General features: G+C 47.8%; 1 protein-coding gene across 3 annotated transcripts in view; it reads right to left on the bottom strand.

Annotated features, from left to right (window-relative positions):
• The window catches only part of FSTL4 (follistatin like 4), a 672,816-nt gene that overhangs the window by 368,432 nt on the left and 278,443 nt on the right, over window positions 1–25,941 (bottom strand). For all 3 annotated transcript variants that reach the window (XM_054694402.1, XM_054694403.1, XM_054694401.1), the window contains one exon: window positions 9,345–9,480. In XM_054694402.1, coding sequence (XP_054550377.1) covers window positions 9,345–9,470 — 126 coding nt within the window. In that variant the 5' untranslated portion in view covers window positions 9,471–9,480. The remainder of the gene's footprint in view (window positions 1–9,344; window positions 9,481–25,941) is intronic.

The raw sequence follows: 25,941 nt of genomic DNA, 5'->3' as shown, positions 1-25,941 counted from the left end.
CACATGCAGCCCATAAGACTCTTTCAAGCGGGGTCTCTCTGGTGGCACAGTGGGTTGAGTGCAGCGCTATGAGGCCATCCGCAGACTCTGCAGTGTGGGTTGGATTCCAGGCCAGCCAGGGAGATACCCACATGGCGCGGCAGACCTCTCCTGCCTCGCCTGCTGCTCCCCTCAGCAGTGTCTTAGGTCTGTCTGTCTGTTCTGCTCCCTGCTCTGTCTCTGGTGAATCCTCTCACCCTCCCATGTCTCTGACCTGTACCCCAGTTCTTGTATAAATAAATAAATCTTAAAAAAAAAAAAAGACTCTCTCAAGCTTCTACTGATTCAATAAGGATGTTGGAAAGACCTGAAACTGTGACAGGATTCTACTATAAATGGAAACCGTAGACAGGCGATCCTCTACCGGGATTTCTTCAGCAAGGCATCCCAGAAACTGAAGTCACCTTGCCTAAATCCCGATGCGAAATGAATGATAAAAAAAGATCACAGATTCATCCCTAACTCAATAAACACCCTGCACATCCAACTGGTATCAGGCTCCTGGATTCTGCCGACCCAGGGGGCTCAGACCCCAGGAGACTTAACCACCCCACCAGAAAGAGGGCACTCCCGCCTCAAGATTTTCCACGATAAACAGTGAGTGACACATACTGCAGGGAGGCTGATTGACCCAACCTGTGTGTGGTGGGGTGGGTGGGTGGGTGGTGGGGGGAGGGGGTACACAGTGTTCCTGGTGGGTGCTTAATGCTTAGTGCAGTTCTGAAATTAGGGACATGGACCCACAGTTTCGAATGCACGTTCTGTGCCATATCAGGTGCCACATCACCAGCTCGGCCTGTTCTGCAAGCAACTCTGCAGTTGGTGCTGTTATCACCTGTATATCACTCCTGGTTAACCTGAAGGTTAGAGAGGGCAAGTGACACCCTCAGCCATATAGCAGGCCAGGGAAGAGACAGATTTGAATCACTGGGTCTTGGCACTTGAGGGGCCCTGAGGCGAAGGGAGGACTAGAGATTCCTAGGAGGTAGTTCAGACAGGCAAGGCTCAAATGAGTGATTCAGACCCATCAGGAAAATCCAACTATGAGGTTTTAAAACAGATATCCTGGAAGAGGTGGGGATACAGAACGTGCAGGCTTCGGTTAGGAAGGGGCAGGACGGCAACTGTATCCCCTAGAGCCCAAACAGCTCCTGCATGGTGGTGCTGCCCTCAACAGAGAGTGGCCCTGCCACAGACAGTGTAGCCTCCTGGGGCACAGAGGACCCAGTCTGAACAGGGAGAGGCATGTTGTCAGAAAAGCAGGTTGTGCTTCAGAGGCCCAGGACCCTGCTGAGGCAGACACCTGGGTTGTCATGTGGAGTCTATCACCTTGGCTGCTGGGTCAGCCCACCAATTCCCACACAGATGGCTAGGTGGCCGGCAGAGGTGGCTCTTTCAGCCACTTGATACTCCAGGAGAGGCTTGTTGGTGATCAGCGGTGTTCTGAGGGAGGGACTTTTTGAAAAATAGAGGATGATTTCCATTTTCAACTCAAAAACACACATGCATACCCTTTCTCAATCCAGACTCAAAATAACTCAAAGGCTCGGTACTTAACTCTGGACGAGAAGCACTCAAGTTGCCTGGGCTGGGAGTACTTGTGCGTTCTTGCACATGCACTCGCACACATGTGTGCACACACATGACAGCTGGTCCACACTCAGGTCTGCTCCACGCAGATAAAGTTTCATTCAGCAGAGGTCTGACTGATGCAGAGCTCCTCAGGGGTGACTGGTCGTGGTTCAATCTGGGGTGGTCCATGGCACGTGGTTTTGGTTCAGCTTTTCGGAGGTGGAAGTATCTCGACATGCCCAAACATGCCGGGGGCCTGGATAAGCAGGGGCCAAATCTCAACCACCTCCCACCTATCCTACATACACACACTCAAATGACTCTAACATGTTTCCAGTTTCTTGTGAGGGCTAAGGAGGACTTCTCTGAAACAGTTCCTGGCCCAGGGCAGGAGTAAGGAATACAGATCCAGTTCCTTCTGGCTGGTATGGGCTCCTCCTCCTCTCCCAGACAGCCACAGCTCACCGGCAGTCAAGCCCTCTTGGAGTCCAGGTCTGTGCTGATCAACAGCCGGGAATGTTTCTGGTGAAATGACAATGGTTCCAGCCCAGAGTTAAGGACAGAGAATTCAGTGCTTCCCTTCTGAAAGGAGCACACACAGGTGACCTTAGACCAAGGTGGGCCACCCTGCATACTCACACCTGTTGCTGGGCCACACAGGAATGTAGAGCTACGTATGGAACAACTGGAGCATTCTCCAGTTACAAGAAGCCCAGTCAGCAGCGACATAATTTAGATATGAAGACAACCTGGGACCTGAGTTGGCATCTTGACTGTCATCCCCACAACTTCCCAGATGAGGCGATTGAGGCCCCAAGAAGAAGAGGGAGCAGCTTGAGTGCCTGGGCCGAGACTGTGCCAGGCTGGGCCTGCAGTGCAGAGCCTGGTCTTCCTCCTGAAATGAGCAGACGTGTGCAGACTCACTTCTGATCAGGGGTCCTTACAGGGGCAAAGGATGTCTGCTTGGTTCTTCACCACTGGGTCATGTTTTAAGTCTTAGGAATGGATAAAGGGGATAATGGGCTTTACTCTGCAGAAAGAAGACCCACAATAAGACACAGGGGGGCTGCTGGCACATGCCCTGGGGTTGTACTCACTCACAGACCCACCAGCAGCACTGCAGAGCTCTTCTTCCGCATCTCACTCCAGCCTCCCAGCACCACCACCCCCAGCCTTCCAATCCTGCGTGACCTCACTACAATCCAGATCCTTCCCTAAGGGGCTTATCTCCTCCAAAACATGTTTTTATTGTGCCACCCCTGTGAGAAGAGGAAGAAGATTGGATAACTGTCCTTTCTCCGTCACCACCCAATTGTAACCTGCAGGAGCCTATTCAAGTCTAGAAGCAGTACCCACACTGCCTAATAAGACCAGAGTGCTGTCAAGGAGACAGATTTTAAAATTAAACTGAAGTTAATTTTATGAATTTCACTACAGTCCTTGCAATATGTGAGCACAGCAAGGAAGCAGGAGCTGCTGGTCTCCAGGGTTGGCGGGTTAGCCCATCAAGATGAAGTGTTAAATAAACAGGCCCAGGTTTTACTTTTTAAGGAACTTGGTATCAGAACCAAGATCCCATGATGAACGAGGCTGGGTTTCTCTTGATTCCTGTTCCCACCCCAACTCAAAAGACACCCTTGTGTTTGCTTCGGCAGCACATATACCAACTCAAAAGACACCCCAAGGCCAAACACGAAGTCCTGTGGCCACCGACCAAGAGACAGGCTGGCGACAGCTGAATGGACAGACGGCTCCTCGGCCACTGCGGTCAGTGTCCCCCACCTGACATCAAGTGCCAGCTCCCACTGCAGTTTGCTAGGTCTTTCCAGCTCAGAGTACATGGCCTATCTCATCCTAAGCGCTCCATTTCTGGAACCAGTACCTCCCCCTCCCAGGTAGCTGGAGACAAGACAGGCCCAGGAGCCTCGTAGCAGAAACTCCAGTCATGAAGGCAGAAGGACAACGGCCCTGGCTTGGCAGGACAGACAAGTGGAGCCCACACACCAGGGGTCTGTTAAAGTCTGTCTGACACCAACATGACATTCACTTCTCCCTAAATGGGAAGCAAGAGAGAGAACCCACAAGTCGTAGGGAATAAATCAAGCAGATGACTGGGGCCTGACAGACCTGATGCTGCCAACTCCCTGAAAAATGAAAATCAGAGCCCCATTTACAACGCCTGGCCTGATGTCCTGATTACAAGAGTGGAAAGCTTCCTAGAGAGGCATAGATTATTTAACATCAGAGGCATAAATAGTTAGATGAGTAAATGCTAAATTAAGAGGAAGAGAAATAATGGTTTTCTGTGAACTCATAAATGCTCATTTTCCTGGGTCACAGAACTTTTCAGAGTCAATTAAAACTCTGGTCAACTGCCATCTCAAAGTACTAAAAGAGGATGCAGGGTGCTCCCTGGCACAGGGTGGGAGGCACCGGGAGCAGCGAGAAACCACCAACACAAAGAACAGAGAAAGTTACTTCCCTTTCCAAGGATGAAAACAGAAATAAGACCTCAAAACAGAGCAGCACGCCAGTAGTCGTGGTCCTCAAAACTGCCTGGCTGGGCACTGGGGACAGAGACCGGGGCAGGACACCAGGACAGGTGAGAGTGCAGGGGAATGGACTGAGCCCCCAGCATTTAAATCATACACAGACAAGCCAGAGAGGACCGTGGGGCCAGAGGTCTAAGCCTACCTGTCCACCTGCTTGTTAGAAACAGAGAGAAATGATTTTCTATCCCAGGCTGCTTAAGCTCGTCTTCCCCTCGCCACCTGTCCTTGCTCCCTGCCCATCTCATGTCACATCAACTCCTGGTGTGACGCAGCCTGCCATTTCTCCCCTGCACATGATGGCATCGTGTTGGCATGAGCTTAAAAAATAAAGCCAGGGTTAATCATAGCGAGCGTCTCCTTGGGTGTGTGCATGGCATGTGTGCAGGCAGTGGGGGACCTCTAAGGGCTTTTCTGCCCAGTGGCCCCTAAGATTGTGTCAGCGGAGCTCATGAGCAGTTCAGAACCTTAGCATCCACCCCAGATCTCCTGTACCAGCATCTGCATTTTTTTTATTTCTTTTTTTTTCATTTTTTAAAATTTTTTTTAAAGATTTATTTATTTATACAAGCACTGGGGTACAGGCCAGAGGCACGGGAGGATGAGAGAATCCACCAGAGACAGAGCAGAGAGCAGAACAGGCAGAAGGACCAAAATACACTGCTGAGGGGAGCAGCAGGGGAGACTGGAGAGGTCTGCCACGTCATATGGGTATCTCCCTGGCCGGTGGGAATCAAACCAGCACCGTGGAGGGTGCAGACAGCTTAAAAGCACCGCACTCAACCTGCTGTGCCACTGGGGAGGCCCTACCAGCGTCTGCATTTTAACAGGCTCACAGCACACTGAAATTCAAGAGGCGCTGGAGTAGGGCAGACCTCACGCTAACTCTGGAGGTGGGAACCAACCCTGGGAGCTTGGGCCACCATCTTCACCTTGAAAGTTATGATTTGTTCACACCTCTGCAGATGGGCGGTTCTGCTCCCCCGGTGTTACCTGAGAAACTAAAATCCATGTGCCCTAACACAAACTAATCAGCAGAGAGCCTTGGCTGAGGGTTTGAGACCTAGAAGGGAGGCCACACCTGCCCACCCATGCCAGCACTGCACCACAGGAAGCCCTGGATGATTTCAAAGGGGTGCAGCCTGCAACACAGCCCTTCGAGGATCTGAGAGGGGTCTGTGCACCCTTGCTGAACCCCTGACCAGAGTCTCCCATGGCAAAGCAAGTCAAGGCTGGAGTGGCAGCAGGGCGCGTCTAGGAAAGGTGGCACTGCAGAAGGCACAGGAGAAAGGTGTGCATGTCTGCACTGCAGAAGAGGCCCAAGAAAGGCCCAGTATGCAGCCTCCCTGTGCAGGGGTTGGGGGCTGCTGCTTTCCCATGCCTACCAAGGGAGCAAAGGGCAACAGTGAGAAGACCCTGAGCCCCACAGAAGATCAACTCTTCTTCCCTGGTCATCCACCAGAAAGAAGTCAGGACATGAGGGGGGGACATCATGGGAGAATGTTGCTAGAAAACGAAGAGGAAGACTGCCTTAAATTTAATAAAATACACAAGAATAGTTACACTTATTACAGAAGAGAAACACTTTTTTTAAATGAATGCTGTCTTAGCAGCCCAAGTCCTCCTGCATACCCAGCCAATGTGGACTGAGTCAGAGCATTCAAGGTCTCTGCACCCAGAAGCCACCCTCTCAGCGACAAGGGTGCCTGAGAGCAATCATCAAACACCTGCAACAAGGGGAGATGGCCAGTGTGCCAGAGCAGGATCCCCTATTTCTTAGACTGACCCTTGGGTTTATGGACGGGGTTTATGTTTATTAACTGAAATCACCTTACATATTGTTTCCTGAATATGTACATGAGACTTTGCAAATATTGAAAACACATGGTGTCTGATCTCAAAGCCTAGCACTAATCCAAAAACACGAGGCACAGGGAAATAATGATGTTAAAAGGAACCAACATTAATATTTATGGTTATTTAGTAGATAAGCAGAAACTATAGGTAAGAACTGTTTAGAAAAAAATTCAGTAAAACGCACCAAGAATGCATAAGGTGGTGGACCAGCTGCATCCAGTCCCAGGGCACGGTGAGTGGTGGGAAGAAGGCACCCAGGCCCCAAAGAGGGGGAACCCTCCCACAAATGCCTGCCTCTCAGGACAGGGGCTGCCACCACATCACTTCTCACTCTTTCTTGGTGCCCCTCCAAATAGAACATTCTACCACTATTGATTTTATACCGTATCTGTTGAACAGAGTGTAGGGGGAAAGGGAAAACATAATGATTTCAGAGATTCAGTAAGCATCCCATAATTGTTTCCTCTGAATTCAGAATCACATTAGTATTCTAGGTGAGGTTCTGCCACTGTGCTCTTATTAAAGAGGCACTCCACCCAGCTACATTTCCTTTTATCTACATTTGTAAAATGGTAAACTCCTTGAAGCTACTTCAACTGCAGTCTTTGTACATAAAACAATAATTCAACATTTGCTATAATTGTCTTTAAAATGTAGGAACACACACACTTTGGTTATTTAATCCTTATTTATCCTTAGGACACTCGAGTAATTGATATGTTAACTTTAAAGGCAACTCAAATCTTATTAATGGTTTCCAAGGACAGAGAAGATCTAAGTCCATGAGTACTATGGAAAGCACCACCATCAGAGAGAAAACATCGAGAAACAACTGAACACTCAGTTTCTGAAAGGTTTTTTGAAAAGGTTTTTTGACTGACTTACTGGGTCTCGGAAAACTCCATTGGTTTGATTCTTTTAGAAAATAAGACAATCATAAGAAATTGGCAGAAGAGTTTAATATGATTTGGGTAGCGAATTATGGGTTTATTAATAGCCACAAATCTAAGGAGAAACTACCAAGAACCTATTACACAGTATCTTGAATATTGATAAGAATTAAGCCTGGCCTGACACGAAAGCTGCCACAGGTTTGCTGGGATTACAGGTTACTGGAAACTAATCCGTCATGCAGGGAGCTGGTCACACACTGAAATCCATGGACTAGCATAACAACTGAGAGCACCGGGGTGACTTCACGACTAGTACCAGATATTAAATAGCAGTTAGTTTGAAAACACGCTGAACCTCGATTTTGTTCTTAAAAATTTTAACTATTGTGATGAGAGTAAAATAAGATCAGTTTCATTCATATGCTAAAATAAATATGTAAGAGTAAGAAAAATAAAGGAGGTAGACAAGACACCGAGTTCAGAGAAAGAGATCAAAATAACCGAGAATGATCAAAGAAGTTGCTAGAGAAAAGTTAAGAACAAGAGCTGAATCTTGGAGCAGGAAATAATTCAGACATGTGTAACAAAGGGACAGCACTCCAGGCAGAAGACCCTCGTGAGTGAAGGTATCAGGGCAAGAGGGGCATGCACAAAGCTCACTGTCGCACCTCTACACACTGGCAGGCCTCTGCACAAAGCCATTCACATTGTGGGCACTGATGCCATCACTGACAAGAGCAGCCTGGACCAGCAGTGGTCATGACGCTGCAATACTCAATCCACTGCAATGACACATGGATGGAGAGGGCCATCGTTCCTACATTCCAGAGTTCCCTGAGACAGGGAAATTCCTGGACATGGGACACATGGCATCTCCTTGGTTCTCTCCTGAGGAGGGATGCGGGGAAGCAAAATGACACTTCCGAACAACTAAAAAGCTTCACTTCCTCAGATGAACAGAACCGCTCCTACTTGTTGGTACACAAAGTATTAGGGTATTAACAGCTAAGATAAAGAGGCTCCAGATCGACATTAACTTACCTTCAATTTACCTCCAGCTAAATCCCATCTTAATTGGCTTGACTCTTTTTAATTGAAATAAGTGGTTTTGGACAGTGGGCCAAGGAGCCCCAACAGTAAAAAGGTTAAATAAGCAACCTGTGAGCTTGCCTCTTTGCTATGAAATATTCAACAATAGATTTGCAGGATTTAAGTGATCATTTTCCCTCTGCATGAGTGTAATGATTAAGCTGTTCCCATATGGGAAATGCTGTGTGCTCGCTAGCAAGTCAGCCTCCAGACTCTTTCAAAAGAGCATTAAGTTGCGTCCTTCATGGATTTAGATGGGAGAGATAGTGTTTCTATTTAATCATCTGCTCACCACAAAATGAAGCCACACTAACTTCAGCAGGAAAAGTGTGCATTAAATTACTTTTGAAGCTCCCCGAAGATTAAGGCTTGTAGGTTTGGGATTGCATTACAATTAAGTAATAATGAAAGAGAAATCGTGTCTTTTGATCAAATAATGCATTAATCCTACCATACACTGTGTGCTGTTATTCACTCTCTGGTATTCCACAGGACCCCCATGGGGAGAAGGACCCACATCTACAAGGAGGACAATGGAAGTGAGATGTCCCCGAGCGCTGTCCAGAAGAGAGCGTTGACCACGCTGTGAAGGAATCCCAGGTAGTTTGAACAAAAGGGTCAGGTCATTTCTTAAGTTTCAGCATCCACACAAAATTTTTCTACAGAAAAAAAGGCATCCCTCGTGGACCCCAAATGCCTGAGGCTGACTGCCGGAGTGGGCAAGACTGCAGCTTACGATCCACCTTCAGTACTTCAGACCAGAGTTCACTGAGCAATTAGCAGGATATCGGGAGTCTCCAGGGAGATATTTGAGAACAAGTTTTTCAAGCACTTTAGGAGCATTTATATATACCTAACACGCCATTAATCACTCTTATCTGTTCATTAAGGCAGTCTCCCTCAGGGCTTCTATTTGCCCGTTCTTTCCCAGCCTGCTTCTTTTTATCTATATACCTGAAAGGGGTCCATTTCTTTTTAAACATATTTTATAATTAAAAGACTTCATTAATTCACTTGGGTGTGCTCCACCAGCGAGTCTGAGTTTTCAGAGTTTTATTAAATATACAGAGAGGCCATTCTCTTGGCGGTCTTTGTGGACAACGAACCATCAATGCAAGCTTGGTGCTGGAATACATGTCAGCATTAGAGAGGTTTAGGACTTATTTCCAGTGCACTATAAACCTCCTGTCCATATCAACGCATGTCGGTGGCTCCCATCTGTCCCCAGGGAGGGTACAGTTTCAACTTACACTGTGGTCTAATTGATGGAAAGATGGAGAAGAAATCAGATAACATTGAAAAGCCATCAGTGTTAAATGTCGTCAGCTGTTATATTTGACCATACCTCTGCCTGCGACTCCCTCATGCCCTCGTTCAGGCCTCTGCTGGTTCCGGGGTCCATCCATCCCAGTGCAGCCAGCAGGGACGCCCCAAGCAGTGCCAGATGCAACCAAAAGCCTTCCAGTTTCATTTTGTTGAGTCTGTTTAGACACAAACAACAAAACATTGCAAAATGTAAGCAAGGTAGTTGGTACTTGTGCTCAGAAGAGAGATGCCCAAATTTAAATCCTGGAACCAACCCTTCTGTTCTACATTAGAGGAGTAATATTACTTCGGATCCTTAGCTTTTTCTCCTCTAAATTAGGATCAATTATCATAGGATTGTGGGGATCAAAGGAGACGGTGTTAGGCGTATGGTAAGAGTCCTGGAAATGCTCCGAAACCCACCTGCTCTGCCACCTACCACGGCAAGTACAGGAACAACGGGAGGGAGCGAGCCGGGCACCCTCTGACAGCTCACCATGTACCTCTGCTTTAGCCTCCTCACAAAGCCATCGGGGATGGGCACATGACCAGCACTCTATTCTATAAATGATGGTGACAAACTGTGTTAACTATTTGGCATCCCATTTGTTGCTTATGCCTCAGTTTATAGTAAGCTTCAAAGAGGCATCATTAGGTCCAATATTTTCATTTCAAGACTACTCATGCTTATAGCAGAATCCAAGCTTCCATGGATAATGGAATTTCAATAACCTTTAACTGTTTCCTGAGTTTCACTTGATAAATTATCTAAAGTCCTAGAAGACAAGAAATGAGCAGTTCGATGAGTTACATGGATAAAAAACTAAGGCTCACTTACTGGGCATTGTGTTAAGGGGACAAAGACACAGATTATCCCACTTGTCCAATTAACTGCGAACAATTTCCAGCCTTAATTTCGTGATCTTTGTCTAGGAAACATAGCCAGAGAGAATTCATCATACAGTATTTATAACTCTCACTCAAGGAAAGTTTTAAGGTTATTGATTCTGTGAACACCACACCATTCAGTGCTTCATTCCATGTGGTCCACACTGCATCCCAGTCATGGCTGGGGTGAGGAGCTCACACAGAGCCCCGGGAGGCCAGCACTCATGAGATCTGGCCTAGTGCTGGCCCACAGCGGGGGTCGGAATAAAAACTGATTAGCTTGACGGGCACTGTCGTCTATTTGAAGAGTGGAAGAGTCTACCCCGCCCAAGCCCAGCAGCTTTGGAGGATCCCTGCTACAAACAAGAGGAGCTGGAGGTGTACCTGATCACGACTGCTCATGCCAGGGCCACCAAACAGAAACACTCCTGCCACATCCCAGGTTTCCCCTTGGCTGCGTGCCATATCCACATAGAGCCACCTCTCCAGATTTGCTTTATGGCTCCTGCTTGATACAGAAATGCCCATAAGAAGAACTCAGACCAAAAACTGTGGGCATTTAGCCCTGCCCTATCCAATGCAAAGCAGTGAGTAATGACTAGCTTATAAAAGAAGGTGCTTCTTGTTTTAAAAAGTCCATAGGCTACCATCCCCACATCTGTTTCTCTAGCCATTCATCTTTGAGATCTGTTGGCAAAGCTGGCACTCCTGGGAAAAAAGTCCGAGTGGCCAGTAAATATAATCTGAAGGTCACACAGCCCTGCCACTACCAGCCCCGGCTCCCACTCTCGGGATTGCAGCAGGGGGAGGAGAGGTTCCGCCTCCATCGCTACCTTGGCGAGGGAGGCAGCGTCTCCTTCAGCCACCGAATTTACACTCCTGAGTTGGTGCTTCAGCTCGGGTATGGAAGTTCTTGCAGGGGTGGGAAGGAGTGAAATATCATATTCACGACTAAAAAAGAATTAAAATGTCTTTCCCTAACAGCAACCAGTTTTTCTAAAAATAAATAGGGCAACTCCCTACTTTCCATAAATTATTCTCTTCTGAACATCAAACCATATTCCAGAAACTGCAGAAAGCAGTTATTGGCTTTAGAAAAAAAATTTTAAGACAATCTAGAACTAGAGTCACTGTTTCCTACTCTAATTTTGTTAATTATTCCCTACTTATCCACAATCAAACGCCGATCATAGGGTAAGCACACATGTAAAAGGTCTTCTACTTTTCTTTTTCAGGCCTTCAAGTCCAAGTAAGCTAAAGACAGATGATTAGGAGTAATGTACAGATGTTTGAGTAATGTACAGATGTCAATTCTTGCAGTTAAGAGCTATTTAAACCACAGAATGTAGTATTTAGTTCCCAATTTGCCTAGGAGTTCAAGAGCAATCAGGTTTGATATTTTATTTCTAGTGGAGAACATCAAAACCAAATCCATTTATTGCAATTTTTATTAGCACAGCAAACCACTTCATTTAAAAGAACGTCCCAGACCTCTGGTGTGAAACCCGCTGTTTCGAACTGTTTCAGAAGCCAAAGCTCCAGTCCAGCTGCATCAAATGCTGGTTTTACCTGGTTAGTGTGGAGGTTCCCTGAAAGATTTTATTTGAAGACATGAGCCAGACCAACTACTGAGATCCTCGTAGGCAGCTGCTTTGTTAAGTCTAGCTCAGCTCGGCCACACTGGATCAGACTTCATTTGCACAGTGGATGCATCTTAGATGCCATTTTATTCTCACGGTGATTGACAATTCATTACAGCTACAGCAGCAACAGCCTAAGAATTTACAACTCAAGTTTTATGACAGTTGAGTTCATAAAAAAGAATCAATTTGGTCTAAATCAATTGTGATGATCTATCTAATAACCAAATAGAAACTATCTATTTGGTTAACACTTATATAGCAATTACTACATGTCAGGAGCGATTCTAAATGTTTTACAGGTATTAACTCACAATCCTCATTTCTACTCCATGAGAGGACAATGATCACCCCAGATAGATGACACAGGAGACAGGTTTCAGGGAGGTTAAGTACCCTGCCAAGGCCACAGGGCAGAAGAAGTGGCAGAGCTGGGACTCCAAGCTGGGAAGGTTGAGTCAGCACCTGTGTTCCTAACCCCTGTCCTCTGCTGCTTTTCAGTACTCAGCAATGTCTTATTTTGAGAGACAGTGCTTTTTTAGAATGATGGGGGGGACCTATGCAGACCTAGGTAGGACGCCATAGCCCTGAGCCTCTCCTTTCCTCTGAAAGCTGCCACGAGCTGTGTTGCTGCAGCTTTTATGGCTCCAACAAGGCAAAAGCAAGAGGTGATGACAAGTTGCTGCCCTTCCTGTAGCCACCCATGATGGGGCCACTCAGTATGCTCCCCTCAGCCCTCCCTGATGCTGTCTTTATTTGCCAAGAAAGAGTGAGTTTGGGGGTGGGGGTGGGGCAGGAAAATATGAGGAGGGACATTGACTATGAAGCAGCAAGGATGCCCTTCAAGTCCGTAGGGAGCACGAGCATGGTAAAACCACTGACTCTGGGGGAAGCAGATCTGTTGATAAAGTAAATACTCCTCAAATTCAAATAGACACACAGCCATTCAAACAGAAGAAAATACAAGAATCTCTCATTATAGGAATGAGAAGGTACCATCAATAAGGTCACAAACCCTCTTTTTCAATCCAGAGCTGTTCTGAGATCAATTTAGGTTCATAAACACTCAATTCATGCTAGAGTTCTAAGATTGGTTATAAATCTACCTGAGATTGTGCTCATAAAATGGGCTAGGACTAGGTTTTCTTTCTAACAATTTGTAAAGCATACCACTTGATAGTCAACGACATCTTGTTTCCAAGAGAACTTCACTCCTTCCTGGGTGGGTCCCCACACGCAGCCCCCTCAGTGTCCAGACCTAGATTAAAACCCAGGCATTCTGACTGGGCAACTGTTTTGTTTCTTACATGATCACAAACTTTCATATGGACTGTTTGCATCCCCTATTTAGAATGAGTGATTTTGCTTTTTACGGTGATTGATGGGCCCACCCTAGATGTTCTGCCCTCTCTTTGTGGAAACCACAGGATCTTCTGATGCTATAAGCTGAAAACTGATGTTATTTATTTGTATCTAAGATTATAAAGGTACTACAAATCTGTATGACGTAACATTCCAATCACGACATGCATTTTGGAAAAAGGGACACAAGAATGCAAATGGTTAGAGAAAAATGGGCTGAACATGTAAATTCCAGAATCTGCCCCAGCAGAGAACACACACCAGCTGGAAGCTCTCTGGTTTAGACAGGGTCAGAAGCCAGGCAGATGCACTGACGTTAAATTGGCAGGACACTCAAAACAAACTTCTCTTTTCTCCTCCAGGAAGCAGTCTTGTTCTGCAAGAGTGGGAATTCTGACTCTCAGAGCTTCAGGGGAGACTGTTCTCTTTCTCAGTCTTTCCCCCCAAATATGATAATATTACCGGACCAGATAATACAGATTAGCCACATGGGAATAGATTTTGTTCTGTAGCCAAAGAACCAGAAATTAAGAAGATAATCAAACTGAGCGACATCACCCCCTTCACAAGAAGCCAGAGGTACCCACACTTCCAAGCTTTCTTACTGAAAAGGGCATGCTAGCCTGTTACCTTAGGCGTTTGCATTTTGTACTCGGCATGTGGCCAATCAACAAATAGAAACCAGCTGAGCACTAATAAAATCCTGTGGTCCTCTTCTGCCTGTCTGCCCAGCGTTAAAGAAAAAAATGTCTTACCCACCCAAACTTAAAAGCAGGCGCCTCTATAGTAATTTCTTCTGAAAGATTCAGGGTACTAGTTTTGATTTGAGTGTTATGGGGAGGAAAGAGGTTCACACTTCCCAAGACAGTCTTAAAAATACCAACCCAGGGAAATTAGGCAGAGAAATATGTCAGGCGAACTATACAGCAAGCCACAATGAGGTTACATTACATTTCCTATTCGTGAACTATTCTACACAGTTGGTTAATTGTTTCAACATTTGATAAATGAGATGCCTAAATTAGCCTATGTGAATATAGAAATCTACTACACTCCTATTTACCACAAAGTCTAACACAGACTGATACCGTCAGGAGTCCTTACTCTTCCAACACTGGATTATACCTCGTAAGTTCCCCCCCTCTCTGCAGTGTAGTTCTAGTTCACTTGATGTGCAGCTCTTGGGCTATGCGTTAAGAAAGAAGATCTAAGAAAAAGACATACTCTTGACATAATGACCTAATTTATTAAGTAAGCACACAATTGATCACACACAAGCAATGAAAGAAGGTTGAGTTTGCAGAGCAGTATCAAAAAGGGCTAAGCAGGAATTAAGGTAGATTTTATGAAATCTTGACTATTCAATGCTGGTTTTGAGAATACAGCATAAAGTCAAACAAAATACCACAACATGAAGATCACATTTAAAAAAAAAAAGGAAAAAAACCCTGCAGCCCTTAGTAGAAGGAGAGAGAGTGGCGTGATGGACTGGTGAAGGTAGAAGAGTCCCAACCTACCTCTCCCTCCAGTGCACAGGCAAAGGGATGACCATTCTCCCAGTGCCCAGGAAAGCAAACCAGCCTCTCACTGGAAGAAAAACAGCTTTTCTGAAATTAACAGAGCTTGAGGTTGATAAAAAATACTAAGTGAGAAAAAAACCACTAGCACAACTTTAATGAGCAATTTTAGTACATAACATGAAAGTTAACGATTTTCTTGCATGATCTCTTGCTCCATCTGAAGTTTGCAGGGAGGGGAGGCACCTTTTCTCCCAGAAGGGGAAGAAAGCTCACGACCTGCTGAACAAGTCTACACAGCCGTGGTCTAGTGATGTGGCAGTGCCTTCTCACAAAACTAAGATGGGAAGCAGACACGGGCCCTGGGGGGCATCCGCTCACCTCTCTGGCCTGACCTACGGACTGAAGGTTGCTGGGGTGGGGGTGTCACAGCAGCCACATCACTGGCCATCCATTTCCCTGACTAATAGCTGGCTAACTCTTCCAATATTTGATGAACGTGAGCCCTTCACCTCACCACTGCTCAGACCAGAAACAGGCCCTCTAGCATTCATAGGACTAAGCTTGGTGGGAGGAACGTGGAACTTTTGAGAAAAACCCGAATTTCTTCCCCATCCCTCTTCGGGGCTCAGGCTGTGCCACGGACGCATTCCCTGCACACATTTGGCCTTAAGTTAGCGTGCCACCTCCTATTAGAATTCTGCTTGTGTTTGTCCCGGAGAACATGGACGGATGGTGTTTCTCGGGGGCCCATCTAGTACAATTCCTGGTGCACAGGCTTGCAATAAATTGAGGAAAGGAACAGACCCAAGCTATTGGCGCTGTTTTTCACTCTGCCGAAGCGACACCTAGAGGGGAGCGGAGGGGAGGCTGCGGAAGCGCCATTCATCAATGTCCGCGGCGGTCAGCAGGCGCGAGGTCTGCTGGACGGCGCCACGAGGACCAACTCCAGGAGACGATACCGACCTAGCAGGGCCCAACTCCGCCGGTCCCCAGCATCTTCCTGCAGGCGGATGGGGCGGCGGTCATGTTCCCGGCACTGTGAGAAAACCTACTGCTTGCAGCGGCTTTCTGCTCCTGCAAGAGTGGCGGGCTCCAAAGTCCTCAGGTGGCAGGCCTCTGGCAACCGTACTCTGGGCGTCGCTTTGACGGCTGCAGGGAGTCCCCAAGGCTCGCACCGTGGTCGTCCCCAAACTCGGGGTGTCACGCGGCCAAAGCGGAGCGCTCTGCCCCTGTCACCTAGGACGCCCCCCTCCCCCCGAAACTTGGAACAGGTCCTTTGCTGGCGCAGAGAGGAGCAAAGATCACACACAGTGCAAGCTCTCCTAGGACCACCACCCTCCTTCCCAGGATGCCCCCCAAACAAAAACTGCTCCCCGGTGACTGACTCCCCAGCAGACAGCACCCGACGCTAGCCCAGAACAGCAACCACTCGGGCAGAACCAGAGCGGCAGGCTGTGTCCCGAGTCCAGTCTCCTCCGCGGAGCCGGAGCCGGAGCGCCCAGCCCCAGACGCCGCGGACCTCCGGGCTGCGAGGGCCGGGGGAGGCGCCGCGGGCCCTTCAGGCTGCAGCGAGGAGACGCAAGTTTCCCCGCAAAGCTGGAGGAGTAGGTAGAGCGGACGCCCGCCCGCAGCCCAGTCGGGGTCCAAGGGCACGGGCCCGAGCCGAGAGCGCGCAGCTCGCCCGACTCGCCGAGGCCGCTCGGGGTCGGAGCCCAGGAGCCGCGCCGCGGGGGCTGAGGACGGGCGCGGGCTGCGGGCTCGGCGCGAGCGGTGTGCGCCGTGCTCCGCGCGCCCGCCGGGTCGCTCGGGTCCCCGCAGCAGACCCGGACCTCAAGCCTCGGCACCGCAGCCGCTCGCCGGAGTGCTGGCCCGGGCGGGGAGAGCCCTGCCGAGTCCGGATCCCCCGGTCCCGTGCCCGCCGCCCACCGGGAGGGCAAACTTGGCTCCCCGGGCGCGGGCGGCAGGGACAGCACCGCCAGCGCCGGGCCCTGCAGGACGACGCGGGGCCGCGGGCGCCTGGACCCCAGCCCGGAGCGGCGGGACCGGTCGCGGCGGCCGCGGCTTGGCACCCTCCCCGCGCCCGCTCCGGAGCTGCGCCCGCGTACCTGCGGCGGCAGGGGCCGGGGTGAAGACCAGGTGGCCGGACTTGGGTGGGCGGGAGGGAGCGCCCCGAGGCGGCGGCGACCCCCGCGTCCAGGCCCCGCGTCCTGCGGTGGGGCTCTCTGGTGCCGGCGCGTCCCGGGCGGGCTGGAGGCGGTCGCGGCTCCAGCTCTCGGAGCCGCCGCTGCCCGCTGCTGTGCCACCGCCGCCGCGGCTGCCCTATTTCTGCCGCCGGGACCGGAGCCCGTGACGTCACCCTCCGGGCCCCGCCTGCCCAATCGCCGCCACCTGTGCGCGCCTCCCCCGCCCGCCGCCCAGACCCGCGCGGGGCCGCGGCAGGTGCGCGGAGCAGCCGGGCGCGCACGCGGAGCGACCGGACTCCCCGCGCTCCCGGGCGTTCTCGGCTCGGGCTTGGGGACCCCGGGCGCTCCCGCCCCCGGCAGGCGAGAAGCTCCGCTGTCAACAACCTCCTCCCACCCTCGCATACACCCCCTCTTCTCCTTTCTTCCGCGCTCCTTCCCGGGCCGGGCCGGGCTCCCCGAGGCTGGGCTCGCCAGCTGCACAGTTAGTCTCCACCAGCGGTCACGGCTGGGGGAACCCAAGCCGGCCGCTACACCCCACCGAGAGAGAGGTCCCCGGAGGCAGTGCCAGGCGACACTCCCCCTTGCTGAGCGCCTGCAACCTGTGAAAGAGCAAAGTTTTCATTTCTCGCTTCTGAATCTGGCTTCTCCAGCGACAGACTCTTACGATACCCCCGCATACACCGCAGTCGAGCGGACATTTGCCAAGCCTGGCCAAGCTGTGCCCAGAGGGTCCCTTTAACCTTACAACAGGACACGACAGTGCTTCTGAGCCCAACCCCAAGTCTGGGACTCCCAAACCTTTCTAAATCCCTCTCCAACATCCACATATTTTGGAGACCTCCCCAGCCCAGTGATTAATTTGCTACCCAAATAAAATGCAAATATCTTTGTAATAACTAGTCCCCCCCCTCCAAATGGCGATACTGTCATCAAACTTAGGAGGGAGCCCCTGGCCAGGCTGGACTGCTGGTGACCCATGGGCAGGAGCTCTTGTGGGGGGCTGTCTGTCCCCTGCTCTGCCTGTGTAGACACCAGGTGACTTCCTGGCTCAGGGGAATTACATCTTGTCCACGTTCCTGTGATCTCCTTTGGCCTGGAGGAGGGGACAGATGGGGGCTTTTCTGAGGATAAAGTTAAATATCAGGAGAAGGGAAGTAGCAAAAATCTTAAGATGGAAAAAAGAGGTACTACATTTGCTTTGCCAGTGTTCCTGGGCCCCTCCTATGTACTAACTGCCATGCTTGGGATCCAGACCGCCCTCTCTCACCGCCCACCCGAGGAACCCAGAGCCTGTTATATCTCTGCTACAGGCATCAGTTTCCCCATCTGTGAAATGACTGGACTTCCAGGTCCCAGTCAGCTGTGATTTCCTGGGGGATGCTTTGACTAGTGTTCAGATGGGTAAAGGCTACTCCACCCCAGAACCCCAGGGCTTTGGCAGGATGGTGCCCTCTCAGATTTGTCCATAAATCTTTGCAAGATTACCCAAGACTACACTTACAAGGCTGGCTTGAGACTCAATTCTCTGAAGAGAAGGCACTTTCCATCTTGGGGGTTGGGGGCAGGGGGAAGAACAGATTGGGTATAGAAGGAAGCAGGGACCTTGGAAACATGGTGTCGCTTTCTCTGAAAAGTAATACTAAATGGTGGTGAAGATGGAACCCCAAGCTCAGAGCTCAGCTCCCCCCCCCTCCCCGAGATTTGGAGGTGTTTGGAAAGCAGCTCTGTCCTCTGCTCTGAACACAAAGTCCCTGAGTCAGCCTAGTGGCCCTATTACATAACCAAGGCAGGCCTTGGGACGTGCGTTTTTAATAACTCAGGGTCATATGTAAGTCAGAGTCTGTAGATTGACCAAGATCAGAAATAGCTTTGTTTGATGCAGGGCACAGGGACTGGACTTGCACAAACTTCCTCCGCTTCCCAAAGAGGAGGAGAATGGAGTTGCTGCAAAGCAGATGTATGGAATATCCCTTAGAGAGAAAGCTAACATCTGAAGTGAGCTATTGTGACTACTGTGCATAAAATAAGACTGGAATTAAAAGTCACCTTGGAATATAAAAAGGTGAAGTGTGAATGATGAAATAAAACAAGCCTTTGGGGAAGCAGCATCAGAGGCCAGCAGACCTTGACACCTCTCTGAATTGCTCTCTGCTCTCACCTCTCAGGGCAATTCTTGGCTTGAGAATACTCCCCAGCTTGGAAAATAGGCTGCATTTCACACAGAGAATTTCAGAATTTGCCTGCAACCCTGTGTCAGAACTTGCCAGCATACCGATGATTCTCAATACCAAACTATGATACTTGGCCAAAAGAAGCTGGTCAAGTTTTGATTTCCTAGAATTCAGTAAGACTGGAATGGGGGAGCTAAAAAGATTAAGTTCACATTACTACTCCAGCTCCAACTCTATGTTATTGTGAGTGATACAGCCAGGCTGGCTCACAGGCGCATAAAAGGAGGGTATCCACATATTTTTACAAGACCAAGAAGTTAAAAAATCCCCATATATGTATTTTTTTACTTTACTAGTTTTAAAACTATTTTTTTCTATTTCTTTTCTTACCAAAAATACAACCATATGATCGAACCATATGATACCAAATGTATCCCCTGCAGGTCAATGTAGCCTGTAAGCAGCACAGCAGGATACCCGGAGGTGACACATGGCCATGGGCATCAGGAGAAGCAGGGACCCTTCTCCAGATCCAATGAAAAGCTCCCCCTCACTAGCTAGAGGTCAGGTCCATCCTGGGCTGGTCAGACAGTGCCCAGACATCCCTGTTAGAAGCCAGACTGGTAGGTCAAGTGTGAAGGTGGGACTAGGCAGGAGACAGTCTTTGTTGTCTTACATGATTTAACATTCTGCTGTCCAAAAAAAAATCTTACTAAATCTTCAAGCCAAACTATGCAGCTGATTGAAGAAGTAGTGTCAATCTTTGAGCCTTGGACAGAGGGACACAAGAGGTGGGTCACTCTCCTGCCTCTGCCCCTCTCTGGCTGGGTGACCCTGGGTGAGCCTACCCTTTCTGCGCCTCCCTTTCTCACCTCCCAAGTAGGAGCTGGAGGTGGGTGGAATAAACCTCTAAGGTCATTTTTCAATTCTTCAAGTCTATGCCTTTATTTTGCTGGTATTCATAGGTGTTAGGGGTGCTATGACCTAAAAAGAGCTATGATGCTAAAGGTTTTTCCTAAGTCGAATATTGATGCTGATTTCTTCAGTGATGATTCATTTAGTCAGCTAGAAATTAAGAGAATGTGGGGAACAGATTCAAAATCTTAGACCTAAAATGACACTCAGATATAACTATTTTAACTTTGATTTAGGGCAAAAAATGTAGTGAAGTATGACTGCAAGTGAGGTGTTCATTCAACAGACAACTGGGATTTGGGCAATCTTTCAAGGCCATGAGGAAGAGGTACAGAGAGGGGGGTTTAATTAAGAACTTGGGATGAATGAGAAGAGGCAGTGATGGAAAGGTGAGTGTGCAGAGAGACAAGCAATAAAACTCTTCACGGAGCTATTATCCCACAGATAAGGGCCCCCTCTGACTCCCAGGGGCTAGACTGACGGTACAAGGTAGCTAAGCAAAGCACTGAACAGGAGAAAAGGGAGCTCTGTTACTCTAAGAACCCCAGGTGCCCCAGGAGAATTGGGGATGAGAAGGCCAAGTTCTCTAAGCCTCAAAGCACCACATCCTCCTGAGAATGGGAGCCAGCAAAGAGGGAGCGAGCAGGAGGGACTGGTCTCCCTCGTTCCAAAGGAAAACACAAACTCACAAATGTTTGTCACAACCCTGTTTTCCAACTCAATCGGCACAGTGGTAGATGCCATGACCATCTGAAAAAAAACAGCCCTCAAAAAGACAAGACAGTCCGTGCTGCAGAATGTTCTCCTTTCCAATGAAAATACAGCATTAAGGATCATTTAAGGGCTCTGAAGTGCCACAGGAATAGGGCCTCGAAGGTGGGACCTGACTCAGAATAGACACCACCCCAAGGAGGTGCTTAGGGAGAGAGGTGTGTGAATGAGAGGACCAGAGGGCAGGAGCTCTAGTGGGGGTGCAACTGGCATGAGGAAGGTGATGTGAGAACAGGCTTGATGTCACTCAGCAGGGTGGCGAGAGAACTGTGGAAGAAGGCAGAGGTAGGCAGGGGCCAGACCACATAGGGCATCCGAGCAACAACAAATGAGGACTTTAAGCCTGATTCTAGGTGTCATGGAAGCCACAGAGGGTGCTGAGCAGAAGAACGACACCATATGTTTTTGTTTTTTTATTTATTTATACAAGCACTGGGTACAGTCAGAAGCGTGGGAGGGTGAGAGAATTCACCAGAGCCAGAGCAGGGAGCAGAGCAGGCAGAAGGACCAAAGTACACTGCTGAGGGGAGCAGCGGGCGGCAGGAGAGGTCTGCGTGCCATGTGGGACCCTCCTCCCGTGGCCAGGGAGCTGCTGGGGATTGAACCGGCGCTGCAGAGGCTGCAGGCAGCTTCTCAACCCAGCGCTCAACCGCTGCGCCACCGGGGAGGCCCGACACCATATGTTTTTAACATCACTCTGGCTGCTGTATGAAGAGAGCGGGGCGACGGGAGGGGACTGGTGGATACAGTAAAAGCGGGACGAATAGTTGTTCAGCTACTGAGAGGCCTGTGGTCAAGTCTGGCACATTATTGCAATCACTGTCTTAGGGTGAGTGACTGCTCATGATGCACTGGGTCCCAAGCCCAGCTCACCTAAGCCTCACAGCCCAGATAGAATCTGACTCAGAACCAGCCCTCATAGCCACGACGCACCTCTGTGTCCATTCCACACAGGGTGTATGTATGTTGCATCTGGTACTATCTCTGAATCCATGTCCTACAAATCAGGTCCCTAGAGAACCTTCCATTCTGAACCTCTTGGTATATTTACTTACTTTTGTCCTCAATATGTACCCTTGTCATGTAAAACCAAACAGATAAGCTTTCTCGCTTCTTGTCAGCCTATAGGATGTCAGCTCCATTTGGGAGTCTCTCCTCTGCACGGACTAAGTCACTCATAGGGCTTCCATCCTCCCCATCAGGCACTGCACTGCAGGGGGACAGTGGGAGCCCTCATTAACTACAAGGTATCCCTAGAACTATGGCTGCCATCTTGTGACCCCAAGTTCACCAATGGAAGTTGGCAGAACAGGGAACGAAACTAGACCTCTAGGAGTTTAGCAGCTGAAATAACCAAGCCTGAAGCTGCGCTGCCCTGGGATTTCTATTTTCCAGATTACTCCAATCAGTTGAGTTGGGGTTTTCTGTGACTTGAAAGAGAAAACACACCAAATGAGAAAGAAGCCAAGATGCAAATAAAAACCAGATGCCTCATTTGACTGATGTGAGACACAGCATAGAAGAAAACTATTGATATTATTATCTCCCTACTTAAGTTGTCCTAATAGAAGTTTCTGGACCCCAATCCTGGGTTGAGGTCTACAACCATTTTCAGTTACTTAATTAGCCAGGAGCCTCCATACCCTACTTGTTCTAGATCTAGGACAGCAGACACAACAACTGCCGTGCACAGGATGGCACCTCAGAGCTGGCAGGCACACACACAGCAGCACTGTCGCATCATGTATGATTTCTCAGGCTTTTCACTCAAAGAATTTAAGCGTATTTCATCAATTTTTGTGTGCTAAGTGAAAACTTCCCCAAAACAGATGAGTGGATTAAGATGTGTTATATACACACAATGGAATACTACTCAGTGATTTAAAAAGATAAACTCACGCAGGCCTCCCCTGGTGGTGCAGCGGTTGAGCGCTCGGCTGCGAAGCTGCCCATAGCCTCTGCAGTGCCAGTTCGATCCCCGGCCTCCCGTGAGGTCCCACATGGCATGCAGACCTCTCCAGCCACGCCCACTGCTCCCCTCAGCAATGTATTTCATCAGTCTGCCTGTTCTGTTCCCCACTCTGGCTCTGGTGAATTTTCTCACCCTCCCATGCTTCTGACTGTACCCAATGCTTGTATAAATAAATAAATAAATCTTTTTTTAAAAAGAAAAGGATAAATTCACACCACTTGTGGAACCACAGATGGAGCTGGAAGGATGATGCTAAGCGAAATAAGTCAGAAGGAAAAAGATAAGTATCAATGGTTTCACTTATATATGGAATATATAGACACGGAACAAAGGGTCAGGAAAAGACAAAACTTGCAAAGTGACCATAGATCTGAGGCATCCAGTGGGAGAGGGGGAGCAAGAGGGGTCAACACAGGGGAGGGAAGAGCACATGGGACTATGGTGATGGAGCCCGGATGCTGTGGTGGTGGGAGAGCTACAGGGACCACACCAGAGGGGAGAAATCAAATACTATCCAAAAATTAACAAAGATGTTAAGAAAATAAATATAAAAAAATTTTAGGGCCTCCCCTGGTGATGCAGGCGGTTGAGCGCCACTCTGTGAAGCTGTCCACAGCCTCTGCAGTGCCAGTTTGATCCCGGCCGGCTGGCAAGGGTCCCACATGGCGTGGCAGACCTCTCCTGCCACGCCTGCTGCTCCCTTCAGCAGTGTATGCCTGTTCTGTTCCCCGCTCTGTCTCTGGTGAAGCCTCTCTCCCGCCCGCGCATCTGGCCTATACCCGGTTCTTGTATAAACAAATAAATGTATCTTTAAAATTCTTTTTTTCAAAGGAGGGATTGAAGAATATCTCATTATATATCATACTATAGTTGGTGTTAATGTAATCAACAATATCCATAATAAAGTCATTCTACATAAATGTCCACTTTATATCATCTAACAGCAATAACATGAGGTTTCATTTTTATTAAGTTATATAAGAGGAAGCATAATTTCCTGATAAATATGCTGAAAATTGATATGTCATACTTGGTTTTGGGATTGAAGAGATACTGAAAAGTACTTAGGGATTTAACAGCATCAAGTAGAGACAAACACTGATTTCCAAGAATTAACATCTGAAGTTACGGAATTTTATACTTAAAAACACTACTATTTTATTTTTATAATTTCTATGGTGTGTTTATAAATGACAGCAGGAGAAAGATTTCAGGTCGCTATTTGCAAGCCCGCTGCAAATACCACATTGTGGGTGTGGATAGAGCCTTTATTCTCGATAAATGAAAAGCCAAATTGGATATAATTGCCACTCTATTTTCTCTTCTTAACACTGTTTCTGAAGTACCAAAGACATCTTGGTGTTCTATATAAGGATTTTTATCAGATGAATACAATTTACAGATTGGCGGGGATAATTTTAAAGTAGGCTGGTCGCCTTAGCATTTTTTGCTCTTAATTATCTTGTATTTCATCATCGGGTTCCTTATGTTTCTTGTCTTTAAACACAGTCTATTATGAGCACAAATCAAACATATATGACTAAGAAGAAAAGCAATTTAAAATGTAACAGCCTCAGCCATGCCAGCAGCCCATGCTGCTCAGTCAAGAAATAAACTGAGTTAGGATCCTCGTGTCCTCAGCTGACCTCCACCGAGCGCGGGTGCGCCTGTCACACACTGCCAGGCAGGCGGCCTTTTATTATAAATGGGAAAGGAATTACGTAGCACTAATTGATTTTTAATTCTTTTCTTTTGAAATAATTGGAGATTCACATGAAGTTGCAAGAAATAATACAGAGTGATCGTCTGTCCCACGCATTTCCTCCACGGTGACATCTTGCCACAGGACGATGTCACACCTGAAACTTGACATTGACAGAAAGACACAGAAGCTTTCCATCACCTCAAGGGCTGCCTCTCCCGCCCCTCCGGCGCCCCTTCTCTGCATCCCTAAACCCTGGCAACCCTTACTTTGTTCTCATTTCTATAAGTTTGTTATTTCAAGAATATTTTATAAAAATGTACTTTGTTCTCATTTCTATAATTTTGTCATTTCAAGAATATTACATAAAGAAGAGCATATAACATGTAACTTTGGGTACTGGCTTTTTTTCACTAAGTATACTTAGTACGACATTCAAATTATTTCTCATATCAAAAGTGTATTCCTTGTCCTTCACCTTGTCCCATGGCGTGAAGGACCACATCTGTTTAACCACCTGCATTGCTCCCATTTTAAGCTATTACTATAAAGTTGCTGCAAACATTTGTGTACAAGATTTTACATGAACATATCATCATTTCTGGGCTACCCATGAGTGCAATGCGCTGGTCTGTAGGATAGTTGCATGGTGAGCTCTTTAAGAAACGGCAAACTATTTCCCAGAGTGACTGAATCATTTTATGTTCCCACCAGCAGCAGTGCTTGAACGGTTTAGCTTCTCTGCATTTGCTGGTGTCACTATTTTTTTTTTTTTATTTTAGTCAGTCTGGGAGGTGTGCAGGGATATCTCATTGTGGTTTTATTTTGCATTTCCCTACTGGCTAATGATATTGAGGGTCTTTTCATGTGTTTGTCACCCAAACATCTGTCCTCTTTAGAGAAATGGCTCGTACCTCTTGGCCATTTTCTAACTGGATTGCTTGCTTCCTTTCACTACTGAGTTTTGAGAGCTCTTTATAAATACTAGATGCTAGTCCTTTGCAATTGTTTGCAAATATTTTGTTCCAGTCTAGAGCTTGTTTTTTTCATCCTCTTAACTCTTGCTGTAGCTCGAAAGTTGTCATTTTTTTCCCCTTTTCTTGCGGTATTGCATTAACTAGCACTCCCAGCACTGTGTTGATTAGGAGTGATAAGAGCAGATCTCATTGTCTTGTTCCTGGCTTGAGAGAGAAAGCATTTATTTTTTTATAATTATAATAAGGATAGCTATTGAGTTTTTTGTAGATGTACTTTATCAAGTTGTGAATGTTTCTCTTCATTTCTTTTTTTTGAGTTTTTTAAATAGGTGAATTGAAAATTTTCAACTGTTTTTCTGGGCATCAATTGATATGGTCATGTGATTTTTCTATTAGCCTGTTAATATGGTAGATTACAATTCTTAACACTGAACTAGTTTTGCATCTTTAATAAATCTCACTTTGTCATAGTATATAAATCTTTTTATATTTTGTTGCTTTCCCTGTTAATATTTCTTAAGGATTTTTGTGTCTAT

The sequence above is a fragment of the Talpa occidentalis genome, unplaced genomic scaffold, assembly GCF_014898055.3.
Source record: "Talpa occidentalis isolate TD23 unplaced genomic scaffold, MPIMG_talOcc4v2.1 talOcc4.13, whole genome shotgun sequence".
NCBI lineage: Eukaryota > Metazoa > Chordata > Mammalia > Eulipotyphla > Talpidae > Talpa > Talpa occidentalis.
This window is presented reverse-complemented; position numbering and strand designations above follow the sequence as displayed.